Source organism: Bos grunniens, chromosome 13 (assembly GCF_055505025.1).
Source record: "Bos grunniens cultivar Pamir isolate PY7600 chromosome 13, Bosgru_T2T1.0, whole genome shotgun sequence".
Taxonomy (NCBI): Eukaryota; Metazoa; Chordata; class Mammalia; order Artiodactyla; family Bovidae; genus Bos; species Bos grunniens.
Window position 1 is genome coordinate 2,012,688 of NC_141177.1, and position 19,673 is coordinate 2,032,360.

A 19,673-nucleotide genomic window follows, 5' to 3' on the forward strand; every position below is an offset into this window, starting at 1 on the left:
AACATCCGGGAACTTAAATAATACATTGCAATCAAACCCCAATCGTTTGGAATACAAAACAAAAAACAAAAACATGTAAAAGGTCATTGGTTTAATTCTCTTTTAATGAAAAGCAAGAATTTCATTATAGTGTGCCTTTATTTCCAGGAGTATTTGGGAATTTAATCCTTTGAGAAAACAACTCTCTAATTTCACAAGCTCAACCTGTTAAGGAATTCTTTCTAGTCCACAAAACAAAACAGAACAAAACCCTTGCCAGTGGGAGATGAGGCATATTAAAAATCACTGTCAGAGATTGTTGATGGGAATCATTTTCTTTTATTGCTGAATCCTCATGGAGTAAGAAGCGGTAGGCAGTCTGCATGACCGGGACCCCATCCATCTTCCTGGCCAGTCATTCTGCAGTTTGGCACTGAAAACAGGCCTCGAGATTTGAGTTTTTAAATCAATTTTTACGTCAGGAAGGAAAAGAACATTTGGCCTCTCTCTGGCAACCCATCTGAATTACAAATGGGATCCCCAAATAACTCATCACAACGCTGAGGGTGATCCAGCTTTCTCATTTCTGGATGGAGCTGAGAGATACAAAAAAAAAGAAAAGGCAAACAGAATGACTTTGTCTTCCAAATAATTGACATGAGACTTCTTCCTTTAAAAGAGAGAAAGATATGAGCGACTCCAGATAAAGCATGGAAAGGCCTCTCAACCACCCACTGCATCCATTCCAAACACATCCTTGAATTCAAGTGAGGTCCCCTGTTTAAACGCATCCTCCAGAGTCATCCACTGGGTGATGTTTGGGGATGTTTTACAGCAGTAAAAACTGTAAGTCTGAACTGTTAGGCCAACAAATTGGAAATAAGAGTCCCTTAGAATCGATTTTCTGCAGGATACGGATGAGGTGGAAAAGGACATAATTTCCCCAAGTAACCTGCAGTCAGTTCACAGCATCAGGGCTCACAGTGTCCATTACTCTTATTTCCTCTTTCCCATTAAAAAGCTTAGACCTGGGATTTGAATATTAGTGCCTCCTATTAATGTTCAAACCCCTATGCTTCCATGATGGTTGGGGTTTCCCCTAAAATTCCAGATATCCTAATTATTCATTGACATTACTGAATTATCCTGATTATACTGAATATATATAAACATGCTGACTTATCATTACATAGAAATATACTAAATTATCATTACATTATCATGTTCTGATGAACCTTTGCTCTACTGATGGACGTTTGGTTTGTTTCCGACTTTCTGCATTTCATTTACTCACTTACTCAACAAATATCACTAAGCTCCCACTATGTTGCAGGCAGCAGAGATGAACGATGAGCATAAACAGATGTGGTCCCCGTCCTCATGGAGAACAAAACCTAGCAAAGAAAACAGATTTGTTTTGAAGTCTATGCCACATTCAGTGAGCACACACCATGTATTTTCGACTCACAACCTCAGCTGCTTCACCAAACTGCATGAACCTCTTTATAACCTATTTTCTGCACAGGTGTTAATATCCCCATGGAGTATACTCCTGCAAGATGGCAATTAGCAATTAATTTCAGGAAACACTTCCAGTTAACATTTCATGGCTTCCAAACAAAGTCTTTGGATTTTTGTAGGAAAAATAAAAATCTTGTCTAAGAGCTTGAAGATAGACAGCATCTAGCCCATCACTATGGGGTTTTTCTTTTTTCTTTTTTGAGTATGTGCTTAAGCATTATAATTGAATAAGTAAATATTTTAAACTGACTTCAGATATTTTTAGCAGAATATAGTTTTTAATATTAATTGACTTTAGTAATGAGCCAATGTTGTAATGAGCCAATATTATAAAATATACAATATTGTAAAGTTTTACAATATTGTATATTGTAAAACAGTATATTTTTATTTAGTAATGAGCCAATATTGTAAATTTAATTTAATTTAATCATCCCTTTAATTACAAATAAATAAATTTTTAAAAATAATTGACTTTAATAGAAGAGAAAACTCAATTGCAAATACATCACCCTCATTTTGTAATCAGGGTTTCAATTCATCTGACCATTGATTTTCTACTTTCTAGTCTTCACTTCCCTTAAATTTCTTTCAGATAGCGTATTTTACTATCTCATGGCAAAGTACCTCTTGGCTGAATTTTTTTTTAATAAATGCATTGCCCAGTTGATTTCTAAAGAGATCTTTTTTCCCAGAAATTATTCTTTCATAAAAATCATTTTTCAAATAATTATATTTCCAGGAAAAGAAAGCAGAGTCATATAAGTCCTAGGATCACATTGACCACGTGTAGATGTAGCACTTTACAAACATCCCATGGGCTCCTGCAGACTTTGGAAACAATTACGAGGAATGGCTAAGACATCTGTCCACCCTAAATAGAAAGCGATACCTACGTGTATTCATTCAACGGTGTGTCAGAAATTGGCTGTTTGAAGCACTCGTGTCTTTTTACAAAGTGAGTGGGTAGAGACCTGTATTCGGGTACCCACAAACCAGGTGGGCAGATGAAAGCAGAAAGGTGGTGGATGGAAGCATAAAGGCGTAGATTTTCACTCTGTCAATATTAATAACACCTTACTCTTGAGAAGTGCTTTCTCCTGCAAACTGTTGCACAGCGCTTCCTTTAATCCTCCTCCTGTCTCTTTCTTTGGACCGTTGATTTTGTAAGAAACTCTTTGTTGGAATAACCATCTCAGGCTTAGATAAGAAAGACTCTTAAACTTTAATACTGGGGAAATTAAATGCCCAAATGAGACAGCCATGAAATCAGAGGGGTTTTGTTAATTGCATCAATCTAGTAAGTCCAAGAAAACCTGCTGACATGGACTGTCTCATGGAAAAAAAGAGACTTGTTTGTAAGGTTAACTCTTAAACAAAACACGGGAGTCTTTTAGCCAAAGTTTTTAATCTTGGATTCCTCCCGAGTATTAAAATATGAATACCAAGTTGTTCTTTAAGGAAAGGCTTTTTAAAGTAGCATTTGTTTGGGGCAATTCCTGGCTTCACCAGAGATTTGGCATTCCTTCCCACCCTGAAAGGGGACTCTATAGTCATTTGGCGGGTCTCAGCTATTAATAGTAATAATAATAGCTACCGTTTGTTTATCGCATGCAAATTACGTGGCCAGTCCTGTGCCGAGCACAGCGCGTGCATCAACTCGTTTATAACCCAAAGTCCCCGCCCGCAAACCCTCTTACTGCCCCACTGTGCAAATGCGGGTATTGAAGACTCGGCGTTTAAGCGACCTGCCCAAGGTCACGGAGTTGTGACCAGCAGAGGCAGAACGCACACTCGGGCTTTCGTTGCCTCTAAAGCTCACCCTGGCACTCGCGTGTTAGTGATGCTTCCTGTGCTTCCGGGAGCTGTTTAATTTAAAAGCAGATAGAACAGCCAAAGGTCCACTTTTGTGATTTTCTTATTCATGTTCTCTGTGGAAACATCATGTTTATGTGTTGGGCTTACCTGAAATGACACTTACCTGAAAATACGACCAAGCAAAAGATAGGAGAATTAATCCATGACTTTCGTAAAGCTTGGACACAAGTTTTCTGAATGTACTTGCCACTAAAATAAGATTTATGTTGGCTGTTTCATTTTGTCTGAATTGTCCAATTCCGTTTCAAGTGAGCCTCTTGGTAAAACACAAAGGTTGGACTCAAAACCTTTGTTTATCTTGGAGCTTTCTAGCAGATCCAGTTCCTGGAATCTGTTGTAATGGGGCTGATTTAGTAAACAACCAGGCTATTGTACTCGCTAAAATAAAATGTCATCCCAATTCTTCTTTTAAATATCAACTTCAGTTGAAGTAGATCTCTATCAAAATACATTTGCATTCCTTTCAAAGAGATGGGAACTGACCACCAAACATTTCCACTAGGATTTTGAATAAGTGATGTATATTGGAGATGCTTCAAACATTCTTTGGGAATGAAGCTATAGTCATGCATGGCACAATGAAAGACATTTAAAAAGTGATTTTATTAACATGCAAGGCTTGGTTGCGAATCCAAGCCCTGAGATGCTTCGTCTTTGATTCCCATGAATAAAAATAAACTCTGTAAAGAAAGTTGCTCAATAATATCACACTGGGAAATCTCCGAAATTACTTAATAGTCTTCAGACTGTTCTTTAAAGTACTAAATAGTCTCTGAAAGGATTTTTTCATCTCTTTAAACACCAAGTCTGTTATTTTTGACAGCTGGGGGAAAAATAAGCTGCTGTGGTTATAGTCCTTTGAGTACAAAGCCCAACAGGAACTATTTTAATTTATCACTGAAAGAGGGCTCTGCAGAGAGGAAAGAGAAGGGGTGGAAAGAATGTGAGAGAGAGGGAGAGAGGAAAGAAGAAGGGAGGGAGGGAGGAAGCAGGGAAGTAACTGTCAGTACCTGCTGATGTTGAAGAGACAGCAGACAGACTTAACAAGACTCTGTCTAAACTCACGTATAGTCACCTTTCCACAAGTGCAGCTTGGTAGCTCAGTCGATGCAGGAGACCCAGGTTTGATCCTTGGGTTGGGAAGACCCTCTGGAGAAGGAAATGGCAACCCACTGCAGTATTCTTGCCTGGGAAATCCCATGGACAGGTCGAAAGGGCCCAACACGACTTAGCAACTCAACTACTAAACTATACCTCAAAACGAACGCAGAGAATAATCACGAAAAAGCTCAAGGCAGTTACTAAACTGTACCTCAAAACGAACAGCAGAGAATAGTCACGAAAAAGCTCAAGGCAGTTACTAAACTGTACCTCAAAACGAACAGCAGAGAATAGTCACGAAAAAGCTCAAGGCAGTTACTAAACTGTACCTCAAAACGAACAGCAGGGAAGAATCACGAAAAAGCTCAAGGCAGTCTCCTTTACTTTTTGTAAAGACTTTGAACTTCTTTGCAGTGATTTCCCTGGCATCCTGAGGGTCTCTTTTCAAGATTGTAGCCTAGATCCACTACTGCCCAGGGAATCTGCAGATTCAATCCAAGCCGCCCTCCCCCAACTCCCACCAAAGGCTAGCAACAGAGGGAAGACAGAAGAAGGCAGATCTCAGTCTTAAAGTGGCAGGTACCCAGCACTAGCACATTGGAACAATTAAACTTAGGGAAGTTAAAAATCTCTGTCCGAGGGGGATGTAACATGACTCCTAATGTCCATTCGGCTTTTCCTTACAAAATCACTTTGGTTGGTTTCTGCCTTTCAGCATTCCCTAACGGCCAGCTCATGAGGGCAGGGCCCTGTGTTCTAAAGGACACTATAGAGCGTGTTTGAGTAGGAGAGTCAGTGACAACACAGCCCGAATTTTAGAGGCCCCAGGAACCCCAAAGAGGTCAAACTTTTAGGTGAGACCTGAAGGAGCTGGTTGTAGGGAACAAAATAATAACCAAGAACCCTTTTCCCTGCTAACTGTTCTCAAGAAGACGGGCCTTGTAGAGCAATGCAGGAAGCCTAGAGGGAGGAGACAGCCAGTTTCCACCTGAACGGGTCTAACCTGCAGAGAACAGATCCTCGATTGCCTTTGGGCTGGACAGCTCTCAGGAGAGGCTAAAGCGGCTGGCGCCAGTATCACGCTGGTAGAGCCTCTAGCTTAGATTGTCAGTGTAAGGAGCCAAAGCTGTGACTTCAACCCCATTCAGCACGTCCTGATGCCACTGGCCACGGCGGGGGTGCTAAGCATCGGAAAAGAGAATGTTCAACATAACCCATCTCTCTACAAGGGGCAAAACGGACTACAACAAAACACCCACCACCTAAACGCTACCAGCGGTTTACTCTTCATTTACTAACTCATACATTCTGTGTGTTCTCTGATGTCCTGGTTCCAACATCAGTATTTTCATCATCACTTATTTACCCCAGAATAACATAATCTCAGGATTTAAGACCTTTATTGTTGTTTTTGGAAACCAACACTTGAATTTAGCCAGACTCTGGTTACAGACCGCACGGGAATTCTGTCTCATGAGCAGCGCGTTTCTCGTTGGTCTTCCATTTTCTTGGCCTTGCACCTCAGCAGTGAATGACTGAGGTCATCCATTTCAGAACTTCCCTTGCATTTTCCCTGTTGCTGTGCTTCTGGTCGCTGAAAGGCCATTGTCTGTTTGTTATTTTAGTCAGTGAAAGGGGATGGAGGGATCACCCACTCTGAAGAAATAAATGAGAAAGACTCCAGCTACCAAGTAAGTGATCTGTAACCTCGGTTCGGTGGTGGGTTTAGCTGCTATGTTCTTGGTTCTTTCGAGCCTCATGCCCAGTCAGTTCTCAACCGCAGCCAACACATCTGACATCTCTAGGTCGGGCACCTACTGTATACCAGGCACCGTCTTGGACTTGGAAGACGCAATAAATGTTCATTACTGTGTTTATCAGCATGAGCTACCGTACGGTACCATAGAGAGGAGAGAAAATGAGTGTTTTGATTTTTCTTCTTATAAAGACACTGTTCCTACTAGTTGAGGGCCCCATCTTTATGACATTAATTAGCCTTAAGTCTTTACTCCAAATACTCTCAAGGACAAGCTGGCTTTCCTCAGCTATTTCTTACTGTAAAGTCTCACACACGCTCTTCCCTCTCTGCACATGGATAATTCCTCCTCGTCCTTCACATCTTGGCTTAAACGTCACCTCCTCAAAAACCTGTTCCCTTCCCACCCATCGTCTCTGCACCTCGTTCTTTTACTCCATGGCACTCGTCACACGTTGCAGGAAGTCGTCTGTCCGCTAGTCGTCTGTCTCCCTTCCCCTTCCCACCCCTGTCTGGGGCGCTTGTGGAGCAAGGAAGGGACCAGGGACCTGTTCTGTTTTTTTTATCACACTGCATGGTGCCTGGTACACAGTAGCAGCTACTTCTGGAATAGATGAGCGGAAGACGTGGGGTCATGCGGGCTGTTTCTATCATTTTCTCTATCCTGGAGAAACAGTTATGTTTGTATAACTGTACATATCCTTTTTTTCCCCAGTGGGAATCATTTCACGCTCAACATCCTATTTTATAATCTGTACTCTTTCTTAACTTAGAAATATACCTCCAAAAAAATGTCATTAATATTCTTCTTCTAATTTTGGTGATACGGAGACATGGTTAAGTGTATGGGCTGCAGGCTTCAGACTGCCTGGGTTTGAATCCTGGCTCAGCTGTTTTTTGGTTGTGTGACTAAAGGCAAGTTACCAATCCCTCCAGGCCTCAGTTTCCTCATCTGTATAATGGGGCTAGGAAACGCACTGCTTTATAGGGCTGTCATATTTGGATGGATCTATACGTGTGGAGCACGTAGAACATTCCTGGTGGAGAGGAGTCACTGGATTGTAGTTGCTGTAATATCTTACAGAAGAACCTGAACGAATGTTTGGCCAACCCAATTCTTCCTTACTCCACACACTTTCACACTGGTTAGGACTTCAGCTTATAAAGTCACACCCTCTGCTGCTGTTTCATTACTATTATGGCTTCTGACGATAAATTACTACCCTGTAATGTTGTTCATACACAAACACACATTCTAGCAATTACTAAATAATTTATTATTTATACTTCCATAATAGTTGGTTTCTCTTACACATTTCAACATGTAATATATTGCCTTTTACAGCATTCACATTGTTTTTATCTTTCTTTTTTAACTGACTACTATACCCACCCTTCCTCCAAACCTATATTCTAGACCCCTTTGGAACTAAAAATCCCAAAGGGTACTGTCTTGGAAACATGATAAACTTCTGTTGTTCACTATGGAATATTTACATGTGTTTGTACATTTTGTCTGGAATCTGACAGTGAATCAGTTATGCCCATCATTTTGATTCTACAATCTGACTGTAGTCACTGGAGATCTGAACGAGCTGGAAATGTCATTCTATTTACACTCATCTAGGAATGTTTCGAGAGTTCTGTTTTCCAGGGTCTTGGATACAGACATGAGAAGATTTGTGTGTAGTATTGGGAGATGACAAATGTTTAGTTTAATTTTAGGAGGAGGGGTAGACAGTCTCTGCTCCTTTTAGATTCTCCCTCTCTGAGGTATAAAAGCCTTAACTGATGCTTCCACAAAGAGAAAGCACAAGGAATTCCCAGCCTGGCTTGGCTTCCAGTGTCTGAATCAAATGGGACCTTCTGATGATCTTGTCCTCCAGCTTCCTGCCAACGTCCCTGGGTTCTAGGAGGGGACGCACTCAGATGATTCAGATGTGAATAAGTTTTGTTATAAATTTTCAGAATGTATAGGGTCAAACCCCAAGCAAAGATTCTAAATCTTCTGCATTTCATGACAAAGCAATCATACACTGTTCAGACTCTTAGCTCATTTTGAAGGAAAGGACTCAGCCATGTATTGTTTCCAAATTTAGCTTCTAAGCTATTTTTTTTTAATTAAGCTAATAGGGATGGCGTAACCATGTGGTAAATAGACATGACCCACTGAAGGCTCCTTTCTTAAAAAAAAAAAACACAGTATCAAAGGAGAGCTGTTTGTGGGGACGCCCCACTTCACACCTGAGTGATGAGCTAAGGGAAATGTTTTGGAAACATTGGGAAGGCCAGTTGCTGGCCATTCATTCCAGACTTACCATGTGTCAGGCGAGGTGCTGGATATAGAGCGATAGAAGAAACTCAGAGGAGTCTTATCCTCTAGAGCTTCCCTTCCATCAGAGGGAGTCAGAACACTTCCACATGAGCAAAGAAATCCCAAACATAAAGAAAACTCAGCAGTGTTCCCCAAGAAGGGGGTCAGGCTTCCTCAGACTCTCTCAGCTGGGGCTGCGTCTCCAAGGAGCACAGCTAAGCTGAGACCTGATGGAAAAGACGCGGCCCCTGAAGCCCTGAGACACCCCGAGCAGCAGCGTAGCCAGGAGGAGGCTCCGCTTTCAGAGTCAGCTTCTGCAAGGGAGAAAAGCCCCTGGTGGCTGTAGCAGAATGAACAGGGCCAGGACGAGGCCAGTGAGGCACAGGGGCACCCGATCCAGCAAGTATTCCCTGAGCACCTCCTCTGTACCCGGCACTGGGACCTCCCATCCCTCAAAGCCACCAATGAGTGTTAAGCCAGGAGGACCAATTCGTCCCAGTTTGCCCAGGACTTTCCTGGTGTGGGGGCTTCCCAGGTGGAGCTAGCGGTAAAGAATCCACCTGCAACGAAGGAGACTCAAGAGACATGGGTTCGATCCCTGAGTCGGGAAGTTTCCCTGGAGGAGGAAATGGCAACCCACTCCAGTATTCCTGCCTGCAGAATCCCACGGACGGAGGAGCCCAGCGGGCTACAGTCCATGCGGTCGCAGAGTCGGACACAACCGAGCACACTTAACTTCCTGGTTTTAAAGCTGTAAGTTCCATGTCCTGGAACGCCCTCACGCCCAGAGAGGCCAAGACAGTTGCCCCCTTTGTGTTGGGCACCCAGGCACCACGTCCTCCGTGGGCTTTCCATCACCAGCTGCTGCAGTCCTCACAGCGTCATGAGGTACGATTCCGTTGCTCTATTGTTACTCCTATCCAGAAGAGGAAGCTGAGAGGTCACACCGTTTATTCCCGGTCACTCAGCAAGGATGTGATGAACCAGAGCCACCCCATGTTCTGTTGACTCCAGACACTGAGCTCTCAGTTACTCGCTGTGTCTTAAAATCCTCTGTGGGGCAAAGCCAGTTAACGGGGTGTGGGAACATGGGTGGCAGGGTTGCTGCTTTCTGCCTTTCTGCAGAGCAGCGTGCTGGGGGTGTCTGCCTCCTTGTAAGGCGAGTGTCTGCTCTGGGTGCCTGTCATACTTGACATCTGAGCATCTGCTACAACTTAGGCAGCTGGGATCCGACAGAAACGCTCAGGAGGTGTGCTGGTACAGCAGCTGCTTGGGGAGCCCTGGATGCCTGAGGCTTTGCTCCGAGGAATCCCTTCCTCCAGGGTGCTGCAGTCTGGGGAAGGCTTCAGGACCTGGAAATTTTTCTCTGTCTTCTTGCTCATGTCTAAGAGGTGTGTTTGATCGATCCACTGATGTGAAATGATTACTCTCTACCTTCTGAATCAAAACTCCCACATTGCCGTAGAAGCTCTGTGACCCAAGTTTTATGAGTCACAAGTTGTGAATGTGGACCCAGTGGGCCAAATGCAGCCGCAGCAATAATTGCGCTGTGGTTGTTTGCTGTCAACAGGGCTTTAAAGCTTCTGCTGTCAGTATTTTTAAATAAACATATTTTGCATTTACTGTAATTCGAGTTCAAGTTTCCACTGAAAAACAACAGAAGATCTGACAGTGCCGAGCTATAATCTAATCATATCTTTGGTGGATCTGAGCAGCTGTTGCCCTTTTAAACAAGGCATCTGATCTTCAGCTCACCACAGTCTCCCCTGCTCCGATCTGTCTCCCCAACATCTAGGCCAGCATTGCTTGAACTGTTTTTCTTACACTAGAGAAATATTTCTTTGGCCTTAGGTGGCTTTTCAGTTCAGTTCAGTCGCTCAGTTGTGTCCGACTCTTTGCGACCCCAAGAGCCGCAGCACGCCAGGCCTCCCTGTCCATCACCAACTCCCGGAGCTTGCTCAAACTCATGTCCATTGAGTCGGTGATACCATCCAGCCATCTCATCCTCTGTCGTCCCCTTCCCCTCCTGCCGTCAATCTTTCCCAGTATCAGAGTCTTTTCCAGTGAGTCAGCTCTTCGAATCAGGTGGCCAAAGTAATGGAGTTTTAGCTTCAACATCAGTCCTTCCAATGAACACCCAGGACTGATCTCCTTTAGGATGGACTGGTTGGATCTCCTTGCAGTACAAGGGACTCTCAAGAGTCTTCTCCAACACCACAGTTTAAAAGCATCAATTCTTCAGCACTCAGCTTTCTTTACAGTCCAACTCTCACATCCATACATGACCACAGGAAAAACCATAGCCTTGACTAGACGGACCTTTGTTGGCAAAGTAATGTCTCTGCTTTTTAATATGCTGTCTAGGTTGGTCATAACTTTCCTTCCAAGGAGTAAGCGTCTTTTAATTTCATGGCTGCAGTCACCATCTGCAGTGATTTTGGAGCCCCCAAAAATAAAGTCAGCCTTTTACAAGTGGGGAGATAAGGTCAGCACTGATTATCCCAACCCTTAGCCTCTTTCACATTTTTATTTTATCTGTATGGCCCCCAGTGTCATTTCAGTTCAAGTGAACTGTGGGGAAAAGGCTTTGACCTCCTAACAGATTTTTGGTCGTCTGTAATTTACCTAGAATTTTGGATTTTGCAGCCTCAGTCCTCCAAACCATAGGAACCAAGTAGGATTGCGAACATTGCGTTTTACCATGAAAATATGTCCATTCAAAACTACAAATAAAACAATTGCCTTCTTTTACTGCTGTTTTATGAAGTGGCAGTGTCACACCAGAGATTAAGGGAGACAATCATGTAGAGAAGAGGAGGCGTACCCAAGGAAAGGCACACGTGGTGCAAGTGGGAGAAAGCCTCTCACAGCCGGCTCATGCGAAAAGGGGGCTTCAGGAACAGCTAGATCGGGGCATATGCGATGGCAGCGCTACGTGGGGTCTTTCTCCCTTTCTCGCTCTTCAGCTCTCATCTCTGCTTTTCCTCTGTGTCCCCGGGTTTCTTTTTCAAGCAGATTTTTTTCCTAGAAGTGTTGACGGTTCCTGAAGCTCCAGGCTTTTATCTTCACAGCTTCCGGCTCAAAGGAAAGGGAACAGACCTCTCTCTCGCTTGTTTTGGCAAAGCTTTGAGATCAGCTCAGGTTTAGCTGTGTTTGGCCAGTCCGAACCAATCCCAGCAGCTCCGTCATACACAATGCTCTGGTTGGCCAGGTCTGGGTCACGTGTCCTTGTCCAAGGATGAAATTAGGTGTGAAAACCACAGGGAATAAACCAGAGGGAAGAGTGGTTCTCCAAGGAAAACCCAGCTTGTAGTTCTAGAAGGAGTAAAAAATGCTTGCCAGGGAAGCATTCATCAGTGAATGAATGATCAGATTGGTAAATAAATGTCCCCTCTGTGATTTCATACCATGAAAGTATTTACACATCTTTTCTTATTTTTTTCCATCTCATCCAGGACTCACAAGTACACAGACACCATCCAACCTTTGAACATCTCTGTCTGAACGTATTTATTCACCTGCTCCTGAGTGTTGTCTTGCCGCCACTAAAAATGCACTTTGTTTGAACTTGCTCTAGACCTCGGACCCCACGGAGAAGGTGGTCGCTCCGCCACAGCCGGAAGCGGCAGCTGCAGCTGCAGGCCAGAAAGGCAAAGAGGGCCCGTCCAAGGACAAGAAGGCAGCCGCGGAGACCAACAAGCAGAAGGGCAACAGGCAGGAAGCCAAAGAGCCGGCCCTGGGCGTGGAGCCGGCTGCCGCAGAGGCGAACTCGCTGCCGAACGGGGACAAGCCCCAGAAGAGACCCGAGAAGCGGCGGCAGTCCCTCGGGGGCTTCTTCAAGGGCCTGGTGGGTAGTCGGGGCGCCTCCCCTCTCGGGGCTTTTGGGCCCCGGCTGTGGGTCCCGCCTCCAAAGGCGACCAGCTGGCTGGCCACCAGGTGGCCAGACCTTTGCCAGACAAACCCTGAGCGCCTGCTGGGGGCCAGGGGCAGAGAACCCGGTGCGTGCAGGTGCGTGAGGTGCTGGCGCAGGGCGGAAAACAGGAGCTCCGTTTCGGGCCGTGGGCAGCTCAGCCAGCTGTGCGGGCTGCGCAGAGTACTGGCCCGCTCCCACTTGAGCAGGGAAGCTATTCCAGCTGTTCAGCCAGGAAACGCTGGACCCTTGCTTATAGCCTTCCTGGGCTGGTTTGCTGCTACAGTGCAGAAATGGCCAAAGAGGGGCCGCAGCAGAAGAGACAGTCAGGCAGCACGCTTCTCGGACCGCCTGGGAGCGCTGATGGCGCTTTGGCACCGTGATGCCCGCAGAGATGGTGAGCGGTGGGTAGACACTAAGTCTTGTTCACGCCACCGAGCCCTTTGTCTGAGGCCAGGCTTCCTTGCATTCGTCACCTCTTTAATGATGGCAACATCCCTTTGGGGTAGAAACGCTTCTTCCTTAATCCCTCCATCTTCCTGTTGTCACGAGACTCCAACAGTGGTGAAGAAGGGAGGGCTTTCCTGCCACTTTGCAAGGATCCAGTCCAGCCCCGAGGGCTTCCAGGCTGGGCACGTTTCCCCGGGGGTTGCCTGACCCCTCTCCTGAGAGGGCAATGCTAGCAGCAGGCCCGTCACCAGTCAGGGAACCACTGCCACCTCGTCACCTACGGAAAAGGAGCCTCCAGCTGCCCTCGGCCCCTCCCAGCCCAGCCTCCCTCCCCAGAAGCTACAGCGCCAGCCGCTCCCCACGTGACCTTTGCCCTCCTGGTGGCGGCCTTCATTCTGGCCCCTCTCTCGTCCTTCTTTACCTGCTCGGATTCAGATAGAAAGCAGCCTGCTTGGTGTTACATGAGAACTTTGCAGAGATACGTTTTGTAAGCAAAGTAAACAGCCAATACGGTTAGAAAGTGAACAGAGGGTTGATGGAAATTAGATCTACCTGGGGACGGTTTTCTACACTACCCCCACATCCCCAGGTACTGTTCTTAGCACATCATAAGCCAGGACTCGCCTTGTCTTAGAACAGCTCTCTGAGATACATGTCATCACCTTCGTTGAGATAAATGTCATCCCTTTTATTCTAAAGATGAGGAAACTGAAGCACAGAGAGTTCAGTCATTTGTCCAAGATTTCACAAAGCTAGAAAGGAATATACACAGGCATGGAACTCGGGCAGCTCACCGGAGACCATTCTCTTACCCACCACCCACGAATACGGCGTATTTATTTAGGACAGCACCTGGCATAAAATGCTAAATAACTGGTGATTGCTATTGTTGACATGACAGATCTTCACGTTCTTTTGTTATTTCCTCCAGGGACCGAAGCGGATGTTGGATGCTCAAGTGCAAACAGACCCCGTGTCCATCGGACCAGCAGGCAAATCCAAGTAAACAAATCTTCACGGCTCCCATCAGGTTCCGCCACCGAGATGTCTCCTCCCGACTCTGTTTCCCCCCAAACCCTCTCCATCTGTATATTTTTTCTTCTGATGGCCATCCCATGAAAGTCTGTCTCCGAATTAAGCCTGAGCTGTTGTATATTGAGGTGTATTATTTACGTCTCTGGTCCAGTCTTCCCTGGTAAATAACTGAAAAGATGGCTTAGCAGGTTAACTAGCCAGGTCTGAAGATGGGTCCCAAGCAGGTTTGGGGAGGGGCAGAGAGGACTGCATTCTGGTTAAGTTATGAAAAATGGCGAGGGGCAAGTAAGTTGCAGAAGGGAAAAGACTGCTGGAAGGAATTAAGCTTTGTAGTCAAGGCGTGCTCATCCTCTCGGCTTGAAGAGGAGAGGCGAAAATCCGTTTGTTTAAGTTCACGTTTCAAGGAGGGAGACCGTGGGCTGTGTGTTGTTGGGAGGTTGCCAATTTTCTGGAATGGAATGTGTGGGGAATGACAAAGGAATGAATAAGAGTTGTTTTTCAAATAGGGTCCTTGAACGTTATGGACGAGAGGGAAAAGATTGACTGGAGAGGACTTGACATGATTTGGAAAAACAGTTGCTTTTTGAGGCTCAGTGACAAGGGCGAGGATTACAATTTCAAAAAAAAAAAACAAAACCCAAACCAAACCAAATAAAATACGTTGCGAGTTTATTTTTGCAACACTAGGGGGCGCCAAGGTCTCCGTTTTCCTCCTGCATCCGTGTCCCTAACAAAGATTTGGTCTCTGCAATCTTACATTATTAATGTTTCTCAGATGGCTGAGGGGCTTGCTTCATCTGTTCTGTCTGACACTTATCTCAAGTCTGTCTGTAATTTCCTAATGTTCTCAGGATGTGCTCTGATAAAACCCTCCCATAACCCCAGTTAATAATAAAAATTTACAGAAGATTATTCAAATACCTGAGTTTTTTTTAATACTTGTACAGAGGAGTACATAGGACCATGGTGTATTAAAATGTAGTTCAAAACCTAGCCATATGATTGACTGATATCATGTATACTGTATCTTTTTCTGATTTAATAAAAAAAAATACGTTGACATCTGAACGATCTTTTAATGTTCAGCTTTTAAAGCAGGTCTCGTCTCTCTGTCTGAGATGGCTTTATCTTGCATGTCAGAAAATCGATGCTTCCCCGTCTTATTTCCTCTCCCAGATCTTCCTCGATTTCCTCATACGTGGGCATGTGCACACAGATGTGTACACGTGTATATTTGCACATATGCATGTGCACACACAGATGTGTAACATATACACACTGCCTCTGGCCACACTGACAGAGCAGAGCCTGACACAGAGACTCAGTGCAGGTGCGAGCCTGAAGGCAGGCTCCCAGAGGAAAGGGAGGAAGAGGAAGACAGCGCAGGGTCTGGTCTCAGCTGGAGCGGAGTTTCGTTCGGTCTCCCAGGGGGCCCTGGAGTGTGATTCGTACCGCAAAGTTGGTTCTACTACAGGCAAGGAGGCTGGCCTCTGTCCCCTTGTTGGAGAGCCATGGACCACCCTGGGAGGTGTTGGGCCAGGCACGCTCCTACAGTTGAGCTGAGAAGCTGGGATCCCTCGGGCTGGAGGTTAAGAGTCAGTCGGAGTGCCCACAAGTGACACATACAGCAGGTGTGTATTTACACGCACAGATGCACACACACACTCAGGGACGTGTTTCCATATTTATATTCCGTATTTACACCCACAGATGCACACACACACTCAGGGACGTGTTTCCATATTTATATTCCGTATTTACACCCACAGATGCACACACACACTCAGGGACGTGTTTCCATACAGGGATAGATGGACGCACGCACACGTTCAGTCTTACACAGGCAAACGGACACACGTGACGGACCCAGAACCACGGGCCCCGCGGCTCTGACAAGGCCACTGTGTGTACAGTCCACCGCACTGTGGCTAGAAATAGCGTCAACACCTGCTCCTGAGAAGTCCGTACCTTAGGCAAAGAAAACTTTGGCTTGAGCAGAAAGGCTTTTGGAAAATGTGTTCAGGACAAAAATATTTCCCCAAAAAAAGTTTGGGAGGCCCTTGGCTCCTAGGACCCGCCGGCTACCAGCTTGGACTGGCTGCGCCTGAGAGCCCAGCTCCCAGAAAAGACCAGAGGCTTTTTCCTTGGGGTGGGTTTGGCTTCTCCAGCCCTCCCGCCTGAACCTGGAGATTCCTCTGTCTGTGACTCACCCAGCGGAGAATGACCTCATGCTGCTTCATGTCTGCATGCTTAACTTGGCCCAAATCAGGGGAAAAAACCCTCTGGGGAAGACCTCAGTGGGGGATGACTTTCCCTCCATCATCCCCATCACAGCACATGGGATGATTCAAGGCAAACAGGCAGCCGGTCACTGCTTTGTCTCTAAACACCGCGGGGGTTGCCTGGTATGACCTTTGAGCTCTGGCCATGCCAGTCTGTTGAGAAAGGTGGCAGTGTTATTTGCAAGTTTCACCTCACTGCACACAGGGGCTTTTTGCCCTGATGAGAAATGTCTCCAGGGCGAAACTGACTCACTCACGCCAAAGGAGCCCTCCCACCCTGGGAAAAAAGTTTCAAACTTTTAAAAAGAAGTTATCTGCTGAGAATCTTGCTGCAGAGCATGCCAACAGTTTCCGTAACTGGTTTCCCATCCTCCTGGCCAAAAAAAGAAAGCCATCTTTGAATGAAATTGCTTGTTCTGTTTCTAAGAAAACTTAAGCCAGAGAGGACTCTAAAAATTATTGGGGAGATTCTAAAGCCAGTTGTAACCTGAAAAGCAAGTTAAAATTCCATTTTTTTAGTTTGGTGGGGTTTGTTTGGTTTTAATTGGAGAGCCCATTCCTGACACATTTGCAATAAATACTAATTTCCATGCTTCCTGTTGGGTTAGGGGTGAAAAGAGTGGCCACTCCCCAAGTGAGTGGGGAAAGCTCCGGGGACACAGATTCACAGAGGGGCTGAAGTTCTTAAAAGGGCAGCACCCAGGAATGCCCTTGGGATACCAAAACCACCCACAGTAAAATGTTAAGAACACCCCAAAATAGAAAGAAATTAACACCTGGGGGAGGGGCCACAGGTGCCTTTTTGAAGCTGACATGCTCGTTAACTTATTATTTATTTTCAGGGGTACATGGACGTGTCTTCTCCTGTGTCAAAGCGTGGCCTTTCCAAGACTTGGGCTGTTGAGCTGAACGGGCCACCATCAGGGAAAACCACCACCACCACCAACAGGGAAATGCTGCTTGCCAGCTCCAGCCAACGGCGACCTCCGGACTGATATCCGTAAAAGAATTCATTCAAACCACAGTTGTTCTCAGCAGCCCCTGAGGTCTCTCATGAATTCATGCTGGGGAGAGAGGCACATGCCACCCAAGGAAAATGCCAAAAAGGGAAGGAAAAGAGAAAGAGAGCGAAGTCCTTGTGGTTTTGTTGCGCCCCCTGCCCTTTAAACAAATCATCAGGGATTTGCACACACGCGCACACACACACACACACACACACAGACTCTCTAGCTGCATTGCTGTTGTTTGTGTGCAAACAGATGCACTGGGGTCCCATTTAATGAGACTCCAACAGGTTCGAATCTGCGCCTTGCTGGCTGCTTCTCAAAGTGCCTGGAAGAGAGCAGGCCTGGCGAGCACCATTTCTTTTGTCAAAGAATCGCAAACTGATCTTAAGCCTTACAAACCAGAACCAGCTCCCCACGCTGCCTGAAAGAGGAGGAAAGGAAGGTGATTGCCAGTATTAACTCACCCAAGTTGCAAATGCAGGGAATGCGCTTTGCAGAAATCTAAAATGATCCTTACCAGCTTTTAACTATCCTCTCAAGCCCTCTCTCGGCCTTTTATTAATAAAAAGGCAGTTCGCACGGTGAGTAGAATTTAGCTCCTCTCTGGTCTAGACCTTGTTCATTCTATCAGTGGAAATCAAGTGACACCAGCCATCCCCCACCCCAATCCCGGAAATTACAGGCTCCATTAGGAAGAAAAGGAATTTACAGAGCAGCAAATTCTGTAAATTTGTAATTGAGATCTCTAGCACTGGCCTGAAAGCCTGTCAGAATCCAGTCCTTGGCATAAATTGGTTTTCAGAGGAGCTTAACTCTTTTGTTTCCCTCTCTTGGAAAGCCACTCACTGGAGCCTCTTCACCCCCTGGCCCTTAAACTAGCCATTTCCAGTGCCTGGATAGCAAATCAGGGCAATTTTATGAAAGTAAGGCTAACAGTTGGGCTTCCCTGGTGGCTCAAATGGCAAAGAATCAGCCTGAGATGCAGGAGACCTGAGTTCCATCCCTGGGTTGAGAAGATCCCCTGGAGAAGGGAAATGGCAACCCACTGCAGCATTCTTGCCTGGAGAATCCCATGGACAGAGGGGCCTGGCGGGCCATGGTCCATGGGGGCACAACTGAGCAGCTAACACTTTCACTTTTACCAAAGGCACATTGTCACACTTTATGGTTTGCAGGCTGCTTTTTGACTAAGTTATCTAAGTTAAAGCCGTGTGCCCTAACTGGACTTTACAGCATCCTCTGTTGTATTTCACAATGAGAGGGAATGGTGTGCACTCTATGGCTTCCTCCCCTCCCGAAGGTGCGCTCCTTAACAAAATGGCCCCCAGCAGGATCTGGCCATGATTGCATGCGATTTCTTCTCCTTGAAGGTTTTCTATTTAAATCTGGCCACAGGAGGGAGTTCCAAGACCTGGATCCCAGATCTCTAGCCTGGCCCTTTTCTCTGACCGCTGACCAGGAGGTTGGGCTGAAACAACTCTTAAGAGTGTGTTTGTTGGGTAACTCCTAGAAAGTGGTTAAGTTTCACGATGAGAACTAGGGTAGGAGGGCCAGCCTGCTGAGTCCGTTGCTCCCTGTGATTCTCAGTCCCCCGAACAAAGGGAAGGATGGTTATTGGTTGGTTTTTCCATTTTTATCAGCTCAGACTTAGAAGAAGCTTGAGAAGGGTAGTGTGATTGTAAATAGTTAAGGGTAGTGTGATTGTAAACGGTTAAGTTGGTGTCACTGCCAAGCGTGGAAGTCACCCTCACACCCAACGAGAGGAGACGGCAAGTGACTTACCCTGTCAGTTTCCTCCCTGAACAGGAGAGTAAAAACAGTGCATAACTCGTGGAGCTGCTGTGAGCATGCACTGAGATGGAGCAAGGCAAACCCTTTGTGCAATAGCTGGTACATTAGAAACAAAAAAAACCAGTACCGGAGGGCTGTTAGAGCGCAGGGAATGTTAGCACCAAGTCCCTGAAAACTCGTCCTCAAGTTGGCTAGTTATAACGACAACAGCAGTAGGGATGTTTATCATTCTGTGTGATAGGTGTTTTGTTACAACCTGGCTCTGATCTTCTGGGACTCAGCTCTGCCATGTCCCAAATGAGTTGACTTCAGCAGTGCGAGACAAGGGAAGTACAGGATCAGCGTCATCAGTTTTGATTCACCATTTCCGTGAAAACTGATGTTGAGAAGGTGACTATGATGATGCAGTAAGCAATAAAGCAACTGTGGATATCAGGATTTTTAGAGTTAGCCATTCCCCAAGCCGGCCAGGCCCCTTCAAGCTCCTGATGGGACTTGAGCAATTATGACGCCTGCCCTGCAGACCAGGGTCGTTAGACTGTGAGCCCGTCAACATCAGGCACCTTCTTGTCTCATTCACTGCTCTATCATCAGTGAACAATACCTGGGCACAGTAAATACCAAATAAATAGCGCCTGCATGTGTAAGT

The 19,673-nt window shown here is 45.9% G+C and overlaps 1 protein-coding gene and 1 long non-coding RNA gene across 26 annotated transcripts in view; one reads left to right on the forward strand and one right to left on the reverse strand.

Moving 5' to 3' along the window:
* BCAS1 (brain enriched myelin associated protein 1) overlaps positions 1-15,012 on the forward strand; it is a 99,609-nt gene extending 84,597 nt beyond the window's left edge. For 12 of the 23 annotated variants that reach the window (XM_086331262.1, XM_086331265.1, XM_086331267.1 and 9 more), the window contains 3 exons: positions 6,105-6,170; positions 12,127-12,396; positions 13,841-15,012. In XM_086331262.1, coding sequence (XP_086187388.1) covers positions 6,105-6,170; positions 12,127-12,396; positions 13,841-13,915 — 411 coding nt within the window. In that variant the 3' untranslated portion in view covers positions 13,916-15,012. Of the gene's footprint in view, positions 1-6,104; positions 6,171-12,004; positions 12,397-13,840 lie in introns of those variants that run through there. The other 11 variants (XM_086331263.1, XM_086331268.1, XM_086331269.1 and 8 more) reach the window with 3 other exon arrangements.
* Positions 87-3,709, reverse strand: LOC147359952 (uncharacterized). Of its 3 annotated transcripts, XR_015138811.1 has the most exons (3): positions 3,482-3,709; positions 1,278-1,373; positions 87-649 (listed from the first exon to the last, which is right to left on the reverse strand). It is a non-coding gene; the product is annotated as an uncharacterized LOC147359952 (long non-coding RNA). The 3 variants fall into 3 exon arrangements; XR_015138810.1 differs by lacking the exon at positions 3,482-3,709 and having other exon boundaries at positions 1,278-1,814; XR_015138812.1 differs by lacking the exon at positions 3,482-3,709 and having other exon boundaries at positions 296-575; positions 1,278-1,661.
* Positions 15,013-19,673: the final 4,661 nt, after the last annotated feature.